The 22,759-nt window shown below is 43.5% G+C and overlaps 1 protein-coding gene across 4 annotated transcripts in view; it reads right to left on the bottom strand.

Annotated features, from left to right (window-relative positions):
• prdm10 (PR domain containing 10) overlaps positions 1-22,759 on the bottom strand; it is a 159,873-nt gene that overhangs the window by 43,945 nt on the left and 93,169 nt on the right. For all 4 annotated transcript variants that reach the window (XM_085968193.1, XM_085968195.1, XM_085968192.1 and 1 more), the window contains exons 8-9: positions 17,126-17,335; positions 10,524-10,596 (exon numbers count right to left, since the gene is read on the bottom strand). In XM_085968193.1, coding sequence (XP_085824319.1) covers positions 10,524-10,596; positions 17,126-17,335 — 283 coding nt within the window. The remainder of the gene's footprint in view (positions 1-10,523; positions 10,597-17,125; positions 17,336-22,759) is intronic.

The raw sequence follows: 22,759 nt of genomic DNA, 5'->3' as shown, positions 1-22,759 counted from the left end.
GAGGGAGAGAGGTAAAAAGTAATCCAAGTGTGACGTCACCAGAAAGCGGGTAAGTGATTGGTTGGTAAGTGTTTCTCCCTTTTTAAGCTTAAATCTCTTTGGTTTATAGTTTCTAAGGTGCGATATTCATCATCTAGAATCGGGACAGAGGGTATTTAAAAATATCAAATTTAATTAATTACATAGAATGGGAAATCAGGTGATGTGTTGCTGCTGCAATATGTGGGAGCTGGTGGACACCATTGATGCTCACGGTGATCACATTTGCAGTAAGTGTTGGCTGCTCGAGGAATTCCGGCTCCGTGTTGAAGAGCTGGAGTCCGAGCTTCAAACACTGAGACACATCAGGGAGGGGGAGAGTTACCTGGACTCTGTGTATCAGGAGGTATTCACACCAATTAGATTAATTAATTCAGATGTAGTCCGTGGCCAGGGTCAGGATGGTGTGACTAGAAGTGAGGCAGGTACGGGGATCCAGGAGGTAGTGTTGGAGGAGCCGCAGCCCTTGCACTTGTCCAACAGGTTCGAGGCTCTTACTCCCGGTGAGGATGGGAACAGGGACTGCGGGGAGGATGAGCAACCTGGCCACAGCACCGTGGAGCGGGGGGCCATTCAAGTGGGGGGAGTTAAAAGAAATGTTGCAGTGGTAGGGGATAATATCGTTAGGGGGATAGATAGAGTTCTTTGCAGCCGAGAGCGAGAGTCCCGAAGGCTGTGTTGCCTGCCCGGTGCCAGGGTTAAGGACATCTCCTCTGGACTGGAGAGAAACTTGGAGGGGGAGGATCCAGTTGTCATGGTCCATGTTGGTACCAACGACATAGATAGGACAAGGAAGGAGGTTCTGCTGAGGGAGTTTGAGCAGCTAGGGGCCAAATTAAAAAGCAGAACCACAAGGGTAATAATCTCTGGATTATTACCTGAGCCACGAGCGAATTTGGCTTGGACAAATAAAATTAGAGAGTTAAATGTGTGGCTCAAAGACTGGTGTGGGAGAAATGGGTTTTGCTTCCTGGGACACTGGCACCAGTACTGGGGCAGGAGGGAGCTGTTCCGTTGGGACGGGCTTCACTTGGCCAGTGCTGGGACTAGAGTCCTGGCGGATCATATAACTAGGGCTGTAGAGAGGGCTTTAAACTAACCAGTGGGGGGGAGGTTCCTAGAGAACAAATAATAAAAATGACAACAGAGAAGGTCATAGATTAGGTAGCAGTGGGGAAATTAAAAACCAGAGTGTGTCAGGAAGGGGCAGAAGGTATGGAGTAAAAGGTAAAGTAATAAAAAGGGCAAAAGCAGGAACTAAGTGTCACAAAACATATTTCAAAGTTCTCAATCTGAATGCACGTAGCATTCGTAACAAAATAGACGAGTTAATGGCACAAATAACTACATATGGGTATGATCTTGTGGCCATTACAGAAACGTGGCTGCAGGGTGACAATGCCTGGGAATTAAACATACCAGGTTATTTAACGATCAGGAAGGACAGGCAGGAAGGAAGGGGAGGCTATGTTAATAAAGGAAGGAATCACTGTAATACAGAGAAATGATATTGGGTCAAAAGATCAGGATAATGAAACAGTTTGGGTGGAGATAAGGAATAATAAGGGGAAAAAAACACTAGTGGGCGTAGTCTATAGGCCTCCGAACAGTTGCAACTCTGTTGGACGGAGTATCAATCAGGAAATAGTTGAGGCTTGTAATAAGGGAACATCTATAATTATGGGGGATTTTAACTATCATATTAATTGGACAAATCAAATTGGGCAGGGCTGCCTTGAGGATGAATTCATTGAGTGTATTAGGGATGGGTTTCTTGAGCAGTATGTAACTGAACCGACCAGGGGGCAAGCAACCTTAGATCTGGTCCTGTGTAACGAGACAGGATTAATTAAAAATGTCCTAGTAAAGGATCCCCTTCATATTCAATTAGAGGGTGAGAAGGTTGGATCTCAAACAAGCGTGCTAAGCTTGAATAAAGGAGACTATGAAGGTATGAGAGCGGAATGGAGTAGACTGGATTGGGAAAATATATTAAAGGGTAAGACGATACATGATCAGTGGTGTACATTTAAGGAGTTATTTTACAACTTCCAAAAAATATTTATTCCACTGAGAAGAAAAGGGTGTAAAAGAAAAGACAGCCATCCGTGGCTAAGTAAAGAAATTAAGGATAGTATTCGACTAAAAACAAGGGCATATAAGGTAGCCAAATCTAGTGGGAGGATAGAGGATTGGGAAAACTTTAAAAGACAGCAAAAAATAACAAAAAGATTGATTATGAAAGTAAACTAGCAAAAAATATAAAAACAGATAGTAAGAGTTTTTATAGTTATATAAAAAGAAAAAGGGTGGCTAAAGTAAATGTTGGTCCCTTAGAGGATGAGACCGGGAAATTAATGGTGGGAAATATGGAGATGGCAAAAACACTGAATGAGTATTTTGTATCAGTCTTTACAGTAGAAGACACTAAGAATATCCCAACACTGGACAAACAGGGGCTAAAGGGGGGGAGGAGCTAAACACGATCAAAATCACTAAGAAAGTGGTACTCGGTAAAATAATGGGACTCAAGGCGGATAAATCACCTGGACCTGATGGCTTACATCCTAGGGTCTTGAGGGAAGTGGCGGTAGGGATTGTGGATGCATTGGTAATAATTTTCCAAAACTCCCTGGACTCGGCAAAGGTCCCGGCAGACTGGAAAACTGCTAATGTAACACCCTTATTTAAAAAGGGCAGTAGACAGAAGGCTGGAAACTATAGACCGGTTAGCCTAACATCTGTGGTAGGTAAAATTTTGGAGTCCATTATTAAGGAGACAGTAACAGGACATTTGGATAATCATAATTTAATCGGACAAAGTCAGCATGGTTTTATGAAGGGGAAGTCATGTTTGACAAATTTGCTGGAGTTCTTTGAGGAAGTAACATATAGGGTGGATAAAGGGGAACCAGTGGACGTAGTGTATTTAGACTTCCAAAAGGCATTTGACAAGGTGCCACACAAAAGATTATTGCTTAAGATAAAAAATCACAGGATTGGGGGTAATATTCTGGCATGGATAGAGGATTGGCTATCTAACAGAAGGCAGAGAGTTGGGATAAATGGTTCATTCTCGGACTGGCAATCAGTAACAAGTGGTGTTCCGCAGGGGTCAGTGCTGGGTCCCCAACTCTTTACAATCTATATTAACGATTTGGAGGAGGGGACCGAGTGTAACATATCAAAGTTTGCAGATGATACTAAGATGGGAGGGAAAGTAGTGAGTGAGGAGGACATAAAAAACCTGCAAGGGGACATAAACAAGCTAAATAAGTGGGCAGAGATTTGGCAGATGGAATACAATACTGGAAAGTGTGAGGTTATGCACTTTGGCAGGAAAAATCGTAGAGCAAGTTATTATCTTAATGGCAAGAAACTGGAAAGTACTGAAGTACAAAGGGATCTGGGGGTCCTGGTGCACGAAACTCAAAAGGTTAGTATGCAGGTGCAGCAAGTGATTAAGAAGGCCAATGGAATGTTGGCTTTCATTGCTAGGGGGATAGAATATAAAAATAGGGAGGTATTGCTTCAGTTGTACAAGGTATTGGTGAGACCGCACCTGGAATACTGCGTACAGTTTTGGTGTCCATACTTAAGAAAGGACATACTTGTTCTCGAGTCAGTACAAAGAAGGTTCACTCGGTTAATCCCGGGGATGAGGGGATGGACATATGAGGAGAGGTTGAGTAGATTGGGACTCTACTCATTGGAGTTCAGAAGAATGAGAGGCGATCTTATTGAAACATATAAGATTGTGAAGGGGTTGGATCGGGTGGATGCGGGGAAGATGTCCCCGATGATGGGTGAAACTAGAACTAGGGGGCATAGTCTTAGAATAAGGGGCTGCTCTTTCAAAACTGAGATGAGGAGGAACTACTTCACTCAGAGGGTGGTAGGTCCATGGAATATGCTGCCCCAAAAAGCTGTAGAAGCTACATCATTACATAAATTTAAAACAGAAATAGACAGTTTCCAAGAAGTAAAGGGAATTAAGGGTTACGGGGAGCGGGCAGGAATTTGGACATGAGTCTAGGTTCGGATCGGTCATGGCCCTGTGGGACGCGGAGCGGGCCCAGGGGCCATGTAGCCTGATCCTGCTCCTATTTCGTGTGTCTAATTCTGTTAGATTCAGGAGATGGTTCTGTGATAGTAGATTGGCAGTTAGGATCAGATCAGCCATGATCTTATTGAATGGCAGAGCAGGCTCGAGGGGCCGATTGGCCTACTCCTGCTCCTATTTCTTATGTTCTTATTGGGACAGCCTTTCCCCGTCTAGCCTATCCAAACCAGTCATAATCCTGTACACCTATCAAATCACCCCTCAACCTCCTTTGCTCTAATGAAAACAAATCCAGCTTCTCCAACCTGTCCTTGTAGTTCAGATCCCCCCATCCCTGGAACCATTCAGGTAAATCTCCTCTGCACCCTCTCAAGGGCCTTCACATCCTTCCTAAGGTGTGGTGACCAGAACTGGATGCAATACTCCAGTTGTGGCCTAACCAGCGCCTTATCCAAAACAGAGTCTGACGGTCTGGCTCCGTGGGAGGAAAAAAAATAATGATCATCTGAGTAATGCGAGTAAAGAGAATAGTATACTTACTTAATAAGGATTTATCGCATTAGATTGGCAAAGTGGGACCGGATTTAAGCTAGTTAGGTAGGTAGAGTCACAATTCTTAAGAGGCTGGACTGGAAATTAGCTGAAGACTGAGAACTAAATAGAATCTGACAGCACAAGAGGCCGCCATTCAGCCCATCGTGCCTGTGCCGGCTCTTTGAAAGAGCTATCCAATTTGTCCACTCTCCCGCTCTTTCCCCATAGCTGTGCAAATTTTCCCTTTCTGTTGCCATTTGGGAATTTATTGCAGACCATCAAATTATACGAAAGAAATCGAGGAAGAGATTTGAAGGCAATTTAGAGAATTTGCAGGACCACAGTAATAATGCAGGACTTCAGCCATCCTATGGTTGACTGGGATAGGACAAAGGTTTGTGGTAGAATGTGGAGGGGGTTCTTAGAATATATCCAGGACTGATTCCGTAATCCAACAGGAAGGATGCAGTGCCCGATCTGGTTCTAGGTAGTGAAACAGAACCAGCAATTGACCAGAAGTTAAGAGAACACCCAAGGATTTACCATAACCGAGAGCCGCCTTGAAAACAGATAAAGAAAAAGGAGTCCAAAATATAAGGTGTTCGGCTGGATGTTCGCTGAATTTCAGCAGAATTTCAGCAGAATAAAAGGGGAACAAACCAGATTAATTGGTTGAAAAAAATGCCAGATCAAACTGTGGACCAGCAGTGGAAGCATATATAAATACGAGACGAGTAAGGTGCAAAGTAAATACATTTGGACTAGGAGTAAGGCGGGTGTCAAAGGCTGGGATTCCGTGAATTAACATAGAGCTTAGAACAAAAATGAGGCTTTAAAAGGATCCTGTAAGCTTTTTTAACTGCTTTCTCAACCTGCCCTGTCATCTTGAACGATTTGTGCACACACCCCCTCAGGTCTCTCTTCGTGCACCCCCTTTAGGATTGTACTCTTTAGTTTACATGTCCACTTTTCATTCTTTCTCCCAAAATGTATCACTTCGTACTTTTCTGCGTCAAATTTCATCTGCCACGTGTCCACACCTTTCACCAGCCTGTCTATGTCCTCCTGAAGTCTATCACTCTCCTCCTCACTGTTCATTATACTTCCAAGTTTTGTCTCATCTGCAAATTTTGAAATTGTGCCCTGTACACCCACATCCAAGTCATTAATATATATCAAGAAAAGCAGTGGTCCTAGTATCGACCCCTGGGGAACACCACTGTATACCTTCCTCCAGTCCGAAAAACAACCGTTCACCACTACTCTCTGTTTCCTGTCACTTAGCCAATTTCATATCCATGCTGCCACTGTCCCTTTCATTCCATGGGCTTCAACTTTGCTGGCAAGCCTATTGTGTGGCACTTTATCAAACACCTCTTGGAAGTTCATGTACACCACATCAACCGCAGTGCCCTCATCAACCCTCTGTTACCTCATCAAAAAACTCGATCAAGTTGGTTAAACACAATTTGCCTTTAACAAATCCATGCTAGCTTTCCTTAATTAATCCACACTTGTCCAAGTGACTGTTAATTTTGTCCCTGATTATTGTTTCGAAAAGCTTCCCCACTACCGAGGTTAAACTGACTGGCCTGTAGTTGTTGGGTTTATCTTCACAACCTTTTTTGAACAAGGGTGTAACATTTGCAATTCTTCAGTCCTCTGGCACCACTCCAGTTTGTAAGGGGGATTGGAAGATTATGGCCAGTACCTCCGTGGCTTCTTCCTTCACTTCCCTCAGCATCCTAGGGTGCATCCCATCTGGTCCTGGTGACTTATTTACTTTAAGGACAGCCAGCCTTTCTAGTACCCACTCTTTATCAATTTTTATCCCATCCAGTATCTCCTCTACCTCCTCCTTCACTATGTCTATGGCAGCATCTTCTTCCTTGGTAAAGACAAATGCCAAGTACTCATTTAGCACCTCAGCCATACCCTCTGCCTCCATGCATAGGTCTCCTTTTTGGTCCCTAATCGGCCCCACCCCTCCTCTATTTATATGCCTATAGAGGACTTTTGGATTACCTCTGAGAATTTTACATAAGAAATAGGAGGAGTAGGACATTTGACCCTTCAAGTCTGTTCCGCCATTCAGTAAGATCATGGCTGATCATCTACCTCATCTCCACATTCTTGAACTATCCCCATATCCCTTGATTCCCTTAATATTCAAAAAATCTATCGATCTCTATCTTGAACATACTCAACGGCGGAGCCTCCACAGTCCTCTGGGGTAGAGAATTCCAAAGATTCACCATCCTCTGAGTGAAGAAATTTCTCATCTCAGTCCTAAATGGCCGACCCCTTATTCTGAGACTGTGACCCCTGGTTCTAGACTCCCCAGCCAGGGGAAACATTCTCCCTGTATCTACCCTGTCAAGCCCTGTAAGAATTTTGTATGTTTCAATGAGATCACCTCTCATTCTTCTAAACTCTAGAGAATATAGGGCTAGTCTACTCAATCTCTCATAGGACAATCCCCCCATCCCAGGAACCAGTCTGGTGAACCTTCGTTGCACTTCCTTTATCGCAAGTATATCCTTCCTTAGGTAAAGAGACCAAAACTGTCCACAATACTCCAGGTGTGGTCTCACCAGGGCCCTATATAATTGCAGCAAGACATCTTTACTCTTCTACTCAAATCCTCTTGTAATAAAGGCCAACATACCATTCGCTTTCCTAATTGCTTGCTGTTAGCTTTCAATGATTCGTGTACAAGGACACCAATATTTCCCAATCTCTCACCATTAAAAAATATTCTGCTTTTCTATTTTTACTACCAAAGTGGTTAACTTCACATTTCCCCACATTATATTCCATTTGCCATGTTCTTGCCCACTCATCCAGCCTGTCTATATCCCCTTGAAGCCTCCTTGCATCCTCCTCGCAACTTACATTCCCACCCAGCTTTGTACCATCAGCAAACTTGGATATATTACATTTGGTCCCCTCATCCAAATCATTGATGTAGATTGTGAATAGCTGAGGCCCAAGCACTGATCCTTGCGGTACCCCAGTAGTTACAGCCTGCCAACCCGAAAATGACCCGTTTATTCCTACTCTCTGTTTTCTGTCCGTTAACCAATCCTCAATACATGCTAGTATATTACCCCCAATCCCATGAGCCCTAATTTCTTTTAATAACCTCTTGTGTGGCACCTTATCGAATGCCTTCTGAAAATCCAAATACACCACGTTCACTGGTTCCCCCTTATCTATTCTGCTAGTTACAACCTCAAAAAACTCCAACAGTTTGTCAAACATGATTTCCCTTTCTTAAGTCAGTGTTGACTCTGCCAAATCCTGTAAGTGCCCTGTTACCACGTCCCTAATAATAGATTCTAGCATTTTCCCTACTACTGATGTCAGGCTAACTGGTCTGTAGTTCCCCGTTTTCTCTCTCCCACCTTTCTTAAATAGTGGGGTTACGTTTGCTACCTTCCAATCTACAGGAACCATTCTAGAATCCAAAATACCATAGAAAATGACAACCAATGCATCCACTATCTCTACAGCCAACTCTTTCAAAACCCTAGGATGTAGGCCATCAGGTCCAGGGGATTGATCAGCTTTCGGTCCCATTAATTTCTCCAGTACTACCTTATTACTAATACTCATTTCTTTCAGTTTCTCATTCTCGCTAGACCCTTGGTTCTCCACTATTTCCGGGATGTTTTTTGCGTCTTCTTCCGTGAAGACAGACACAAAGTATTTGTTTTGGATTTCTAACGACTCTACCTTTATCATTTGAACCAGTTCTATAAAATCACCCCTTAATCTCGGTTCTAATAAAAGCAGTTCTAATTTCGCCAGTCTTTCTTCATGTTTGTGTTTCCTCAAACAGATGATCTGGTCACTCATTCAGTAATTTAAGGGATGGTTTATGGCACGTGGCTGTGTGCACATTGGCGACTGCGAAGGCAACGTAGCACAAATGACTGCATCGCAAAAGTCATCCACTAGTTGTGAACATTCGGTGCCATCATTAGGATGGGACAAGGTGCAATATTAATTCAAGTTCTTTCTTTTATCATTTACTGTGGATTTCCCTTCATTATTCTTACTTCCAAAAAGTATTACTTGGTATTTTCTGCATCTGTCGTTAGCCTGTCTATGGCCTCCTGCAGTCTTTCACAAACTTAGTCACAGTTTGCCATGTCCCATAATTTGGCATGGTTAACAAATTTCAACACTGTTCCTTCAATTCTTAAATCCAGAATATTTGTGTACAGTGAATAGGAGCACCACTCACCAGATCTTTACATTCGGAGAAACTTGCTTTTACCCCTCCCCTTTGCCTTCTGCCTCCAACCATCTCTCCTGTGTGGTAACCTTATCGCATGATTTCTGAAAACCCATTTAAACTTCTTTTCTCTCCTGTTATTTCTTTAAAGATTGGTTAAAGACGACCAGCTTTTTTGAAATCCGTGCTGACTGGTCCGGATTAGCTCCCGTTTCTCTTACAGCGCTGAGTAATTTCACCCTGTATTACAGACCCTAGCAGTTTATCAACAACTGAAGTAAGGTTGATTAGTCCATGATTTTCTGGCTTCCCCATCACCACTTAGACATGAAGGAAATGGAAAAGGTGCTCAGTAAGCATTTCGCCTCAGTTTTTTGTTAGAGGAAGGTGAAGGTGGGGCTCTAGGAGTACTTGAGGTAGGTGTGGAAGTGCCACCACTGGAGACAAATATTCAAAAGGACATTGTGTTCAATTTTAACAAATGTAATTAAACTAAGAGCACAGGTTCCCAGGCCCAGAAGGTATGGATCCAGGAATATTGAAGGAGGTTGGTGAGAAGATAGCGGAGGCACTAACCATAATGTTACAAATATAATAGGCAACAAGAACTGTGCCAAAAGACTGGAGGATGACAAATGTTGCACCCTTTCCAAGAAAGGGGAAAGGGATAAGCCAGGAAATTATAGGATAGTTAGTCTTACCTGATGAAAGCAGCAACAAATCCTGAACTTTAAAGTGTCAATCTGGCTCAGTGATAGCATTTTCACCTCTGAGTCAGGTCGTAGGTTCAAGATTCACTGCTGGAAGCACATAATGTAGGCTGTTACTTCAATGCAGTTGAGGCGTTAAACTGAGACCCCGTCTGCCTGCTCAGGTGGAAGTAAAAGATCCTATAGCGGTATACAAAGAAGAGCAGAGACTTCTCTCAAGGTCCTGGCCAATATTTATCCCTCAACCAACATCACAGTTGCTGTTTGTTGGACCTTGCAGTGTGCAAAATGGCTGCCACGTTTGTCTACAAAACAACAGTGACTACACTTCAAAAGTAATCCATTGGCTGTAAAGTGCTTTGGGCCGTTGAAGATGCAACCGTAACTTAACCGGACTTCAAGGGTTAAGTTACGAGGAGAGATTACACAAATTATGGTTGTATTCCCTAGAATTTAGAAGGGTAAGGGGTGGTCTGATCGAAGTTTTCAGGATATTAAGGGGAACAGATAGGGTAGATAGAGAGAAACTATTTCCGTTGGTTGGGGATTCTAGGACTGGGGGCAGAGTCTAGAAATTAGAGCCAGGCCTTTCAGGAGTGAAATTAGGAAACACTTCTACACACAAAGGGTGGTAGAAGTTTGCAACTCTCTTCCGCAAGCAGCAATTGATGCTCGATCAATTGTTAATTTTAAATCAGAGATTGATAACTTTTTGTTAACCATATGGGCCAAAGGCAGGTATATGGAGTTAGATCGCAGATCAGCCACGATTGCATTGAATGGTGGAACAGGCTCGAGGGGCTGAATGGCCTACTCCTGTTCCTATGTTCCAATATAAGCTCTTTCCTTCAACTAGAGCAGTGTGAAGGCCATGCTGGCACAGAGGACACTGCTTGCTCACCCTACAATTTGTGCCATAGAAGCAGTCACTCACCTTTCCGTTCCTCCTCGGAGATATCATGGATCTTCTGCTCCACAAAGTCTGCATATGATGCTGCATACCACACCTGCAAGCACACACACAGCAACACTCAGAGAAACACAGTCCGCCTTAATGGTCACCACGACCCCGAGAGTTTCACAGCAGTCCTCTGCATTCCCTTCCTTCAATACGTTTCTTCTTCATTATCAAAGGAAGTATTTCATACCCCATATCTGCAACAATCCAATGGCATAAGCCCCATTATCGTTTTGTCCTCGAGATTCCTGGATTTAACAAACATTATTGTTTTTCCTCTTGCCAACTTCCCTCCCTCCTGTCCTGAAGGCACTGACCCTTTGCAAAGGCTCAGTTCCATGGGAGCCAGGTATATTTTGTTACCTCACCCAAGTGGCCATTGCTCTGACAAGTGAGCCTAGACAATGAGCGTCAGCAGGGGACCTCACCCAATCCCACACACACTTTCCAGCAAAGGTCACAGCACAGCCATCAGGAGTGGGAATCCTAACCAAGTTTCCCTCTATTAACCCAGGGGCTAGTGGGTGGGGCTTTGTAGTTCCCCTACTGCAGACCTGGCTCAAATCAGCTAACTCAATACTAAACTAACATTATAAACCTCTGACAAGTATCAAAATCATCAGCCTGGTGACACCCTGAAACTGCAGTAATGACTTATTCGCTCCTCAATCTTCTCCCTTCCTCTTGAAGGCACCAACTCATCCGTTCTCTGTTCAGGGGCCATTCCTCACCCCAGCCTGAACAGCAAGTACTGGAAAAATATTTATATTCACTCACGTCCAATTTTCAATAGAGGTCACTGAACCCCAATCAGAAGAAGGAAGCTTGGCCAACCGTTGCCACATCTTCATCCAGCAGCACAACTATAATGCCCTAACTGCTGCCTGCCAGATATCTAACTCAGGGAGAACCAGGAATCATGGCAGGCCTCAGACCTTCCAGTCTGCTTGGCTTGGTATCAGATGCCCTTCTGTAAACCTTTCTGACACTGGAGGGAGAGGCTGCAACAAATGCAACAGCAACTTCAAAATCTCCCATAACAGATACCACAACAAGCTGAAACACAAACATGGAACTCAGACAGACTTCCTCTCACTGCTCAGGATTCATCAATGCTGAAGATATTATAACTCTGCCTTACGTGACATTAACAACCAGCCCACCAATGAGAACATGTTCCAGTGTGGGCCCGGTGGGGTTCTGCATGTCAGGATTACAAAGGTAGCGATGTTTGAGCTAGTGAAAGGAATGATGCAACAGATGCTGCTGCTGAACAGAGACACCGCATTTGAAAGCAGTTTTCAGCCTATCGGGAACATATTTTTACATGGTTCCCAGTTCCAGAATAGAGGGCACAACAGTGGAGGCACAGGAAAAAGAGGTAGAATTCAGTTTTAATACAGTGAAAAGTAAGAAATTACACAAAAAATATCAAATTTAGAGAGAAAATGAAAAAAAGAAACAGGCAAAGCAATTTTTAAAAATATACAGGAAACTCTCTGTTAACCGGCAAAATTCAGGAGTAGGTTCAGGTAAGTTTTACTTCATATTAGTGGCAGTTCCTGGATCTGTGGCTGTGTAACTGGGGTTCGTGCACTTGTTGCTAAGCAACAGGAATGCTTGGTCTGTGGCCGGAGTTCCTGCACATGTTGCTAAGCAACAGGGAAGCCTGGATTTGTTGCTGTGTACGGAGCTCTCCTACCTTTTAAACTATACCTCTCTGTAATCCAGACTTTTTGATAAACCGGCACCACGCCGGTCCCGGATAATAAAGAGTTTCCTGTATTTGAATGTTAGCAGACCTCCCATGGCATTGCTCACAGTAAGTCAGGTGACCAGATTGTTGCACCATTTACTGAACAAGGCATTATTCTGGTGCTAAACTGCACCCATGTCCCGTTAAGGACACAAAGTTTACCATTTGTTAAGTTACCACAGGCAATGGAGCTTAACTGGTCAAAGAAACTGGCTGTAAGTTTTAGGCTCAGTGACTGCCTTCAAGATTTCTTCTGCACCTGGAACTGGCCTCCGTCTGTTCCTTTTCTGTGTGAAATATTATCATGGTGCGTCATGGACGAGCACAGGTTTTATCTACGTTGGGCCAGAAATTGGTGAACGGGGCTTGCCGCGCGTGCAAGCCCCGTATATGCACTTACCCCGCGCTACTGCCGATCAGCTCCAGGGACGCCTGGACTTGGTGTTTGAAAAAGAAGAATCCCGGGCAGCGTATGACGTCACGCCGCCCAGGAGTGCAGCCAGCGCGAAGCCAGGAGCGTGCAGTGTAAGTGAGACACGCCCCTTGAGGTCTCAGTTTCACTGGACACGCCCCCAATATTTCTGTCAAGCTGCTAAGCATTTTTACATGCAAAGCAGCAGTTTAAATAGGTTTTTGGAAGTTTTTTGAAGATTTTGGTAACTTTTATAAACTTTTTTAAATGTTTAAAACTACTTCAGATTACTCAAAATAATGTAAAGAGAATTAAAGCAATTTAAAGACTTTTAAAAGCCCTAAAAGAATTTTTTAAATTCCATTTATTTATTTAGCAATGTCGTCGTCATACGTGTCTTCACACTGTTCCCTTTGGGGAACTGTATGAAGTGGTGGAAGGATTTATGGCCATGATTAACGCTCATTCCGTGACCGTAACCATCTTTGAACCAGCCATTAGGGCGGTTAGTCCTATGGCGGGAGGGTTTTACGGGCTCCCACAAGCTATACAAGGAGGGGGGGCCACCCACACCCACGGACGCAAATATCCCACTGGATGTCAACCCAGAATTTAGAGCCGGAGCTCCGACTCCACTTGCCGGGACTGTCTGGAGCGGGGTTCGAAACCCTACCCTGATCTGGCCCAGCGGCGGGGATCCTACCGCTATGACAAAGGCCCAATCCGATTAGCAACGTGAAATGGCAGCATAGGGCTCCAGTCACGGGGAGGGAAAAGGCGCAGGAAACGTATGGGTGTCACCTTTTGTGCGGAGTGGGCCTTTTGCGTAGCAGTAAGCATCCCCGCCGCTGGGCCAGAAGGAGTAGGGTTTTGAACCCCACTCCAGACAGTCCCGGCAAGTGGAGTCGGAGCTCCAACTTTAAATTCTGGGTGGACATCCAGCGGGATACTTGCGTCCGTGGGTGTTGATGGCACCCCCCCCTCAGATGGGTTGTGGGAGCCCGTAAAACCCTCCCGCCATAGGACTAACCACCCTAATGGCTGGTTCAAAGATGGTTACGGTCACGGAATGAGCGTTAATCACGGCCATAAATCCTTCCACCACTTCATACAGTTCCCCAAAGGGAACAGTGTGAGGATACGTACGATGATGACCTCTTGCGCAATGCACCTCCTTGGACCCTCAGTCGCAGATGCGAGGGGGCAAGTCGTGCAATTGTTAAATTTTTCATTTTATTGACATGTAAAATGTTGGCCCAGTAATTCCCTTCCAAATGCGCGAGTACGGTCGGGGTACTTACGCATCTGGCCGGATGAAATGCCGGTTTTCAGCATGCACAGTGCATGTGGGGAAAACCGGCATTTCCTGTCCTCTGAACGAAGGGGTTCAGAGGCAGAACGCGTGCGACTGCACAGGCAGCGCGTGCGCAGTATAATTCGCCGCTTTCATTAATGCTTTCAGTGAGGTCAAGTCATTACAACTTACACATGAAAAAAGCATGGGTACAGTTGCTCCAGAGGCTGCGGAGGAAGATATTTATTATCGTGGAGCTTCTGAATGTATGTCTGTATATATTCCTTTGCGTGTTATGTATATATTCCTTTACTGATGTGTATGAATGTATTATTTAATTATGACTTTCAGAGAAAGTAACTTATTGGAAAATCATAATTAAAAACATACATTCATGCACATTAGTAAAGGAATATAAAACATACATACATATATGTAAAGGAATATATGTGGACATACATACATAACTCATTCTCACATTCCATTCACACAGCCACAATTGCTCCTTCTACCTACCGTTCTGAAAACCCTTTTAAAAAAAAAAAAAAAATTTAAACTTTAAAACTTAGTTAAAATTTCTTAAAATAACTTCCCTCCCTTTCCCAAACAAAAATATTGCATTTCAGAAGCTCCACGATAAAATATATCTTCCTCCGCAGCCAATGAACAACTTTACACTTGCTTTTTTCAAGTGTACCTTCTAAGGACTTACCCTCACTGAATCCATCATTGAAATCCACAAAGTTCACTGCGCAAGCGCTGCCTGTGCAGTCGCACGCGCTGTGAATAGACCTCGGGTCTGGAAATGCCGGCGTTCCCCGCATGCGCTGTTCCTGCTGAACGCCGGCATTTCCAACGGCCAGATGCGTGAGTACCCCGACCGTACTCACGCTTCTGGCCGCAAATTTCTGGCCCGTTATATTTATAGAACACAAACTACAACAATCATAACTGAAATTTAGTACAAAATAGAGCAATGAGCCAGTAATGAAAACCATCAATCACAAATTTCAAACATTATCAATCCCAAATAGTTAGTAGCTACAAATAACAAGGAGCAGAGAGGGAGCCAATGAAATTGCTCCAGATACATTTTGAAAATCCTTTCGCCAGCCATTTTGTTTTTCACCTTGCAATAAAATTTCCAATGTAAACAAAAGTAAACAATTGCATGCACGATATTAAAGTTACCTATACAGTTGATTTTTGTATGTTTGGAAAGTCTTCATGGTGGTTTTTGTTCCAAGACCTGTCCCTGTATTAGAAGCCTGGGGTTTCAGATTGTCCCTGTGTGCTACACTCTGGACTGTCTTCACAGGCTATCTAGCCTGCGTTCTTGATGCACCTAAAAAAATTGAGTTGTCTGTTCTGCATGTCCATTTGGTATATCATTCACCCAAATAACTGACCATTAATGCCTTCTCTCACTGGCACGCCCTTCAGATTACTTCACCCTTTCTATTTCAGGAAACGTGCTCTCTCGACACTCGACACCCAGGTGACGCCACCTTTCGCACTTGCTCTCAGCTCATACCTGGCTTGTAGATCCAACCTCAAATCAACGCTTATAGTGTTAAGCACTGAAGCACTGAAAGGCCTTTTGCCTTTCAAAGTCATTTGCTTACTAGAGAGCAACCAAATGTGAATAGTCCACTGCCACCCAAATCCAGCTACTCATATGCCCTCCACCCCCTCCCCAGCCAAGTGTTTGTGGGAGTCAGACTCTTCTGAAGGGAGTTTCAGGAATAGGCTGAAGTCTGAGAGGGCAGCCTTGGCTTCATACACAGGCCAGACAAGAATATTTCACAAAGGGAAGTACAGAGGTGGGAGGCTATCAGCTCATTCTTTCACAGAAATCTATAATCCCCACCAGTGTGATTATCAGAGAGTTGGCGCCCAAGTCTTTGTCTCCCTCTCCTTCCCCTCTATCCTCAGAGACACACATGCAGAAAAGATGACCTATCTGCTACAGGCAGCAAAATCAAGAGTTAAAAACTGAAATCTTCCCCTCTTGTTTTAACATGAGCAAAATCAACGAGTTTTGATTTTTTTTTTAACATACACTTTATTGTTACATTGTTTTAGTAATAATGCTACTCCTAAGCTTTCAATGTCATTACCATTGTGCCATTGACTATAGAATTTTGCAGAGCCGCTGGCACACCCAACAGTAAGAACACATTTTTTGTAATGTCTAATTTAGGTGTTAAACACTGAACATTTGAATTAAACATTACAGAAAGGATCCAGTACCTGCAAATTGTAGTATTACTGTTCTGTGACTAGATGTCACTACCACACTGCCATATCATTACATGGATATATTTCTTATTAACAATGACATCAACACCACCTTATATTTATATAGCACCATTAACAGAAAAATATTCCAAGGTGCTGCAAAGTGACACAAAGGCAGACACTGAACCAAATAAAAAGAGCTTTGGGGGGGGGGGGGGGGGGGGGGGGTTGGCCATATGCTTGGTCAGAGAGGTGGGTTTTAAAGCAAGGTCTTAAAGGAGGAAAGGAAGGTGGAGAGAAGTACAGGGAAGGAATTCCAAAGCCCCAGGTTTGGCAGCTGAAGGCATAGCCAAGAAAAATGGAACAAGGGGAGGGGAGATATGCACAAGAGGCCGAGTGAGAGGAAGAGACTTCAGGAGGGAGGGTGGGTGGTTACTGGGCTGGAGGAAGTTACAGAGATAGGAAGGGGTGAGTCCATGGATAGATTTAAACAAAAGGATGACAATTCTAAATTTGAGGTGCTGGGGGCCTGGAAACAAATGTAGGTCCATGATGGGGTGATGTACAAGTGAGACGGTGCAGGATAGGATATGGGCAGCTGTAGTTTACACAGGGTGAAGGATGGGGGACTGGTCAGAAAAGCATTGGAGTAGTTGAGTCTGGAAGTGACTAAGGCACACACGAGGGTTTCAGCTGAAGGTGGGCTGAAGTAAGCAATATAATAGAAGTGAAATTAGGTCTCCTTTGTGATGGAGCAGGTATAGGGTTGGAAACTCAGCTCCAGGTCAAACAGGACACAGGGGTCACAAAATAAATGGGTAATTTGGGCAGACCATCACTTACACCCGCCCATTATACACCATGTAGTCTTTTACCTTGAGTTCCTGTTTCGGCTCGATATGTTTGATGGTGGTGAAGTAGAGGTCCTTGCCATACTGGTACACCACCAGGTTCTGTTCCAAGTGGTTCTGTGCTTGACGTACAAACATCATCCAGTTGCACAAGTTCTCATCAGACAGATCAAACCAGAGATCCCCAGGTTTGTCCCCCTCTTTATAGTCTTCCCTTCCTACCCCCATAGCAACCTGTACAAAAAACAAACTTGTATTGATATAGCACCTCATCGTCAGTAATGTTTCAAAGTGCTCCACACAATTAATTTTTTTGTTGTGCAGTCACTGTTATGTTGGCATTGCAACAGCCATTTTGCTCCTGCAATACCCCACAAAGACGACACTCAAATGGCCAATTCATCTATTTATATCTTTGCATAGATTGCTCTGTGAAAGCAAAACTCACCAAAAACTTGATCAAGTTTCTACTATGGATAAATGCCAAAGGTTTTTTTTGAGGGAGGAATGTTGCCCAGGATGTTGGGTGAACTCTTTCTTCTCCAAATAGCGCCATGGAATTTTGAACATTCACTAACATACCGCACTGTCCATAATGCAGCACTCTGAGAACTGCACAACAGTCAGCCTAGATTGTGAGCTGGAGCTCTTACCCACAACCTTCTGGCCCAGATTCCAGTGCGACCAACTGAATCAATGAGAGATCCAACTAACACCTAAACTGGTAACCATGAGTTTACATCCACGAGTTGGACACCAAACACAAACCCATCATATAAACCTGCCCCTCTTGAGCAGGCCCATCACCTAATCGGCGGCAGCAGCAGCGGAGAAGGCGGCAGCTCCGACGATTTCAACAATAAAAACCAAGGAGTGATGTCACAGGACAGCAGGCAGGTGATTGGTGAGTGAATATTAATGTAATTTCTCTCACCTAGGACAGTGGTTTAAACTAGGAGAAGGAATCCATGATGTACTTTATTAAATTTATAACTTATTAAACTAATTAATGTAACTATAAATAGTCGTTGAATAAAGATTTTAACTAATTAAAATTAAACAGCAAGAGGAGCGGGATCAGCGGTGCTATAAAGAGCCTTCAAACAGAAAAATCAAGGAGTGGCATCACAGGGCAGCAGGTAGGTGATTGGTTGGTGAGTATTACAGTTTTTTTTAGTCTCTAAGCTAGCTAAGAAACTGTAAATTGCTATAACTTTACTTAAAAAAAAAATAACTAAAACTAGATAAACCAATTAAGTAATAACACAAATAATTGAGAAAAATAAAATGAACTAATCAAATGAAGAAGGTCAGATAGACATGGCAGGGCAAGCGATGTGCCGTAATGCAGCATGTGGGAGTTTGTGGAGGCCAGCGAGATCCCGAGAAACCACATCTGCGTAAGTGTCTGCAGCTCGAGGAACTTCGGCTGTTGAGCTGGAGTTGTTGAGGTGCAGACGAGGGCATCAGGGAGGGGGAGAGTTACCCGAACACTTTGTTCCAGGAGGCAGTCACACCCCTTAGATTTAGTACTTTAGAGTTCGTCAATGGTCAGGAACAGGAGGGCGTGACTGCGAGTCAGGAAGGTATGGGGACCCAGGATGTAGTGATGGGGGAGCCTCGGCCCTTGTCTTTGACCAATAGGTATGAGGTACTTGCTACTTGTGTGGATGAGAACAAGGACTGCAGGGTGAATGAGCAAACTGACCATGGCACCATGGTGCAAGAGGCCATTCAAGTGGGAGGAGTGAAAAGGAATGTAGTTGTGGTAGGGGACAGTATAGCCAGGGGAATAGATACTCTCTGCAGCCGCAACCAGGTGTTCCGAAGGTTGTGTTGCCTGCCCGGTGCCAGGGTTAAGGATATCTCTGGAGAAGAACTTGGAGTGGGAGGGGCAGGATCCAGTTGCTGTGGTCCACGTAGGAACCAACAGCATAGGTAGAACTAGGAATGAGATTCTGTTGAGGGAGTTTGAGAAGCTAGGATCCAAATTAAAAAGCAGAACCTCAAAGATAATAATCTCTGGATTGTTACCTGAGCCACGAGCAAATTGGCAAAGGAACAAACAGATTAGAGGTTTAAATGCCTGGCTCAAAGAGTGGTGTGGGAGGAAGGGGTTTTAGTTCATGGGGTACTGCCACCAGTACTGGGAAAAGAGGGAGCTGTTCCGTCGGGATGGGATCCACTTAAACTGGGCTGGGACCAGTGTCCTGGCGAATCGAATAACTAGGGCAGTAGACAGGGCTTTAAACTAATGAAGGGTGGAGGGGGTGTGGGAGGATTCAGGAAAAAGTAAATTAAAAAGCAGCAAGAGAAATGTCAAGGCTCAGGTGCAGAGTAGAATGTTGGGTAAAAATAAGCAGAGTGGGTCAGGAAGGGAGAGAGAGAGTAACAAAGGTAATAGGGCATCAGTGACTAAGGTGACATCAGGGAAAAATAGAAAAAAGTCAAAGCAAAGGGCACTATATCTGAATGCACAAAGCATTCGCAAGAAAATAGATGAATTAATAGGTTTGATCTAATAGCCATTACAGAGACGTGGTTGCAAAGTGACCAAGGTTGGGAACTAAATATTCCAGGATATTTAACTTTTAGAAGAGATAGGCAAAATGGAAAAGGAGGAGGGGTAGCCCTGATAATAAAGGATGTGATAAAGACAGGAGAGAGAAAGGATCTTCGCTACAAAAATCAAGTAGTAGAATCAGTTTGGGTGGAGCCAAGAAACAGCATGGGGCAGAAAGCATTGGTGGGAGTTGTTTATAGGTCTCCCAACAGTAGTTGTAATGTAGGGCAGAGCAGAAATCAGGAAATTAGAGGCGCATGTGACAAGGGTAATACAGTAATCATGGGGGACTTTAATCTACATATAGACTGGGCAAACCAAATTTGCAGTAATAGTGTGGAGGACAAATTCATGGAATGTACGCAAGATAGTTTTCTAGATCAGTATGTTGAGGAACCAACTAGGGAACAGGCTATTTCAGATCTAGTATTGTGCAATGAGAAAGGGTAATTAATAACCTTGTAGTAAAGGGGCCTTTAGGGAAGAGTGACCATAATATGATAGAATTTTATATTGAGTTTGAAAGTGATTTAGTTAAATCCGAAACCAGAGTCTTAAAGCTAAACAAAGCAAACTATGTAGGTATGAGGGGCAAGTTGGCTATGGTAGATTGGAAAACTACATTAAAAGGTATGATGGTAGACAAGCAATGGCTGGCATTTAAAGAATTAATACATAATTTACAACAAATATACATTCCTTTAAATAACAAAAACCCCATAGGAAAAGTGGTCCAACCATGGCTAACAAGAGAAGAGAAGTTAAAGATAGTACTAGATCAAAGGAAGAGGTTTATAATGTTTCCACAAAGAGTGAGCCTGAGGATTGGGAGAATTTTAGAATTCAGCAAAGAATGACCAAGGAAAGAGAAAAAAATGGGTAAATTAACAAGAGACATAAAAACAGATTGTAAACATTTCTATAGGTATGTAAATAGGAAGATATTAGTGAAAGTAAACGCGGGCCCATTGGAGTCAGAGACAGGAGAAATTATAATGAGCAATAAGGAAATGGCAGAGACATTAAACAAATACTTCGTATCTGTCTTCACAGTAGAAGACAAAAAACATTCCGGAAATAATGGGGAACGAAGGGGCTGGAGAGAATGAGGAACTGAAAGAAATCAGTATAAGTAAAGACATAGTACTGGAGAAATCAATGGGACTAAGTGGCGACAAATCCCCTGGACCCGATGACCTACATCCCAGGGTTTTAAAAAAAGCAGCTGCAGAGATAGTGGATGCACTGGTATTAATCTTCCAGAATTCCCTAGATTCTAAAACATTCCCCAAGGATTGGAAGGTAGCAAACCTAACCCCGCTATTTAAGAAAGGAGGAAGAAAAAAAAAACGGGGTACTACAGGCCAGTTAGCCTGACATCAGTAGTAGGCAAAATGCTAGAATCTATTATTATGCTAACAGGGCACTTAGAAAAATCATAATATGATTAGGCAGAGTCAACATGGTTTTATGAAAGGGAAATCATGTTTGACAAATCTATTCAGAGTTTTTTGAAGATGTAACTAGTAGGATGGATAAGGGGGAACCAGTGGATGTAGTGTATTTGGATTTCCAAAAAGCATTCAATAAGGTGCCACACAAGAGATGATTGCCCAAAATTAGGGCTCATGGTATGGGGGTAATATATTAGCATGGATTGATGATTGGTTAATGGACAGAAAACAAAGAGTAGGAATAAGCGAGACTTTTTCAGGTTGGCAGACTGTAACTAGCAGGGTACCGCAAGGATCAGTGCTTGGGCATTAGCTATTTTGCAAGGGGAAGGGATTCAAATTCCTGGGACATTGGAACCGGTTCTGGGGGAGGTGGGACCAGTACAAACTGGATGGTTTGCACCTGGGCAGGACTGGGACCGATGTCCTAAGGGGAGTGTTTGCTAGTGCTGTTGGGGAGGGTTTAAACTAAAATAGCAGGGGGTTGGGAACCTGTGCAGGGAGACAGAGGAAAGGGAAGCAAGTAGAGAAGCAAAAGACAGGAAGGAGAAAAGCAAAAGTGGAAGGCAGAGAAATCAAGGGTGTAAATCAATCAGGGCCACAGTAAATAATAATTCTAAAAGGACTAAGTGTTAAAAATACAAGCCTGAAGGCTTTGTGTCTTAATGCGAGGAGCATTCGTAATAAGGTGGATGAATTAGCTGCGCAAATAGATGTAAACGGATATGATATAATTGGGATTACGGCGACATGGCTCCAGGGTGACCAAGGCTAGGAATTCAACATCCAGGGGTATTCAATATTCAGGAAGGAAAGGCATAAAAGGAAAAGGAGGTGGGGTAGCATTGCTGGTTAAAGATGAGATTAACACAATAGTAAGGAAGGATATTAGCTCTGATGATGTGGAATCTGTATGGGTAGAGCTGAGAAATACCATGGGGCAGAAAACGTTAGTGGGAGTTGTATACAGACCCCCAAACAGTAATGCTGAGGTTCGGGATGGCATTAAATGGGGAAATTAGAAACACGTGCAATAAGGGCACAGCAGTTATCATGGGTGACTTTAATCTACATATAGATTGGGCTAACCAAATTAGTAACAATACTGTGGAGGAGGAATTCCTAGAGTGTATACGGGATGGCTTCCTGGACCAATATGTCGAGGAACCAACTAGAGATCAGGCCATCTTAGACTGGGTATTATCTAATGCGAAAGGATTAATTAGCAATCTTGTTGTGCGAGGCCCCTTGGGGAGGAGCGATCATAATATGATAGAATTCTTCATTAAGATGGAGAGTGAAGTAGTTGATTCAGAGACTAGGGTCCTGAATTTAAATAAAAGGAAACTACGATGGTATCAGGAGCGAGTTGGCTAGGATGGATTGGGGAACGTTACTTAAAGGGTTGACGGTGGATAGGCAATGGCAAACATTTAAAGATGGCATGGAGGAACTACTGAATTTGTTCATCCCTGTTTGGCATAAAAATAAAAAAAAAGGTGACTCAACCGTGGCTAACAAGGGAAATTAGGGATAGCATAAGATCCAAGGAGAGGACATATAATTTGGCTAGAAAAAGCAGCAAACCTGAGGATTAGGAGCAGTTTAGGATTCAGCAAAGGAGGACAAAGGGATTAATTA

This window comes from Somniosus microcephalus, chromosome 26, assembly GCF_052327205.1.
Source record: "Somniosus microcephalus isolate GS21.2 chromosome 26, FLI_Smic_1.0, whole genome shotgun sequence".
Classification (NCBI taxonomy): domain Eukaryota; kingdom Metazoa; phylum Chordata; class Chondrichthyes; order Squaliformes; family Somniosidae; genus Somniosus; species Somniosus microcephalus.
This window is presented reverse-complemented; position numbering and strand designations above follow the sequence as displayed.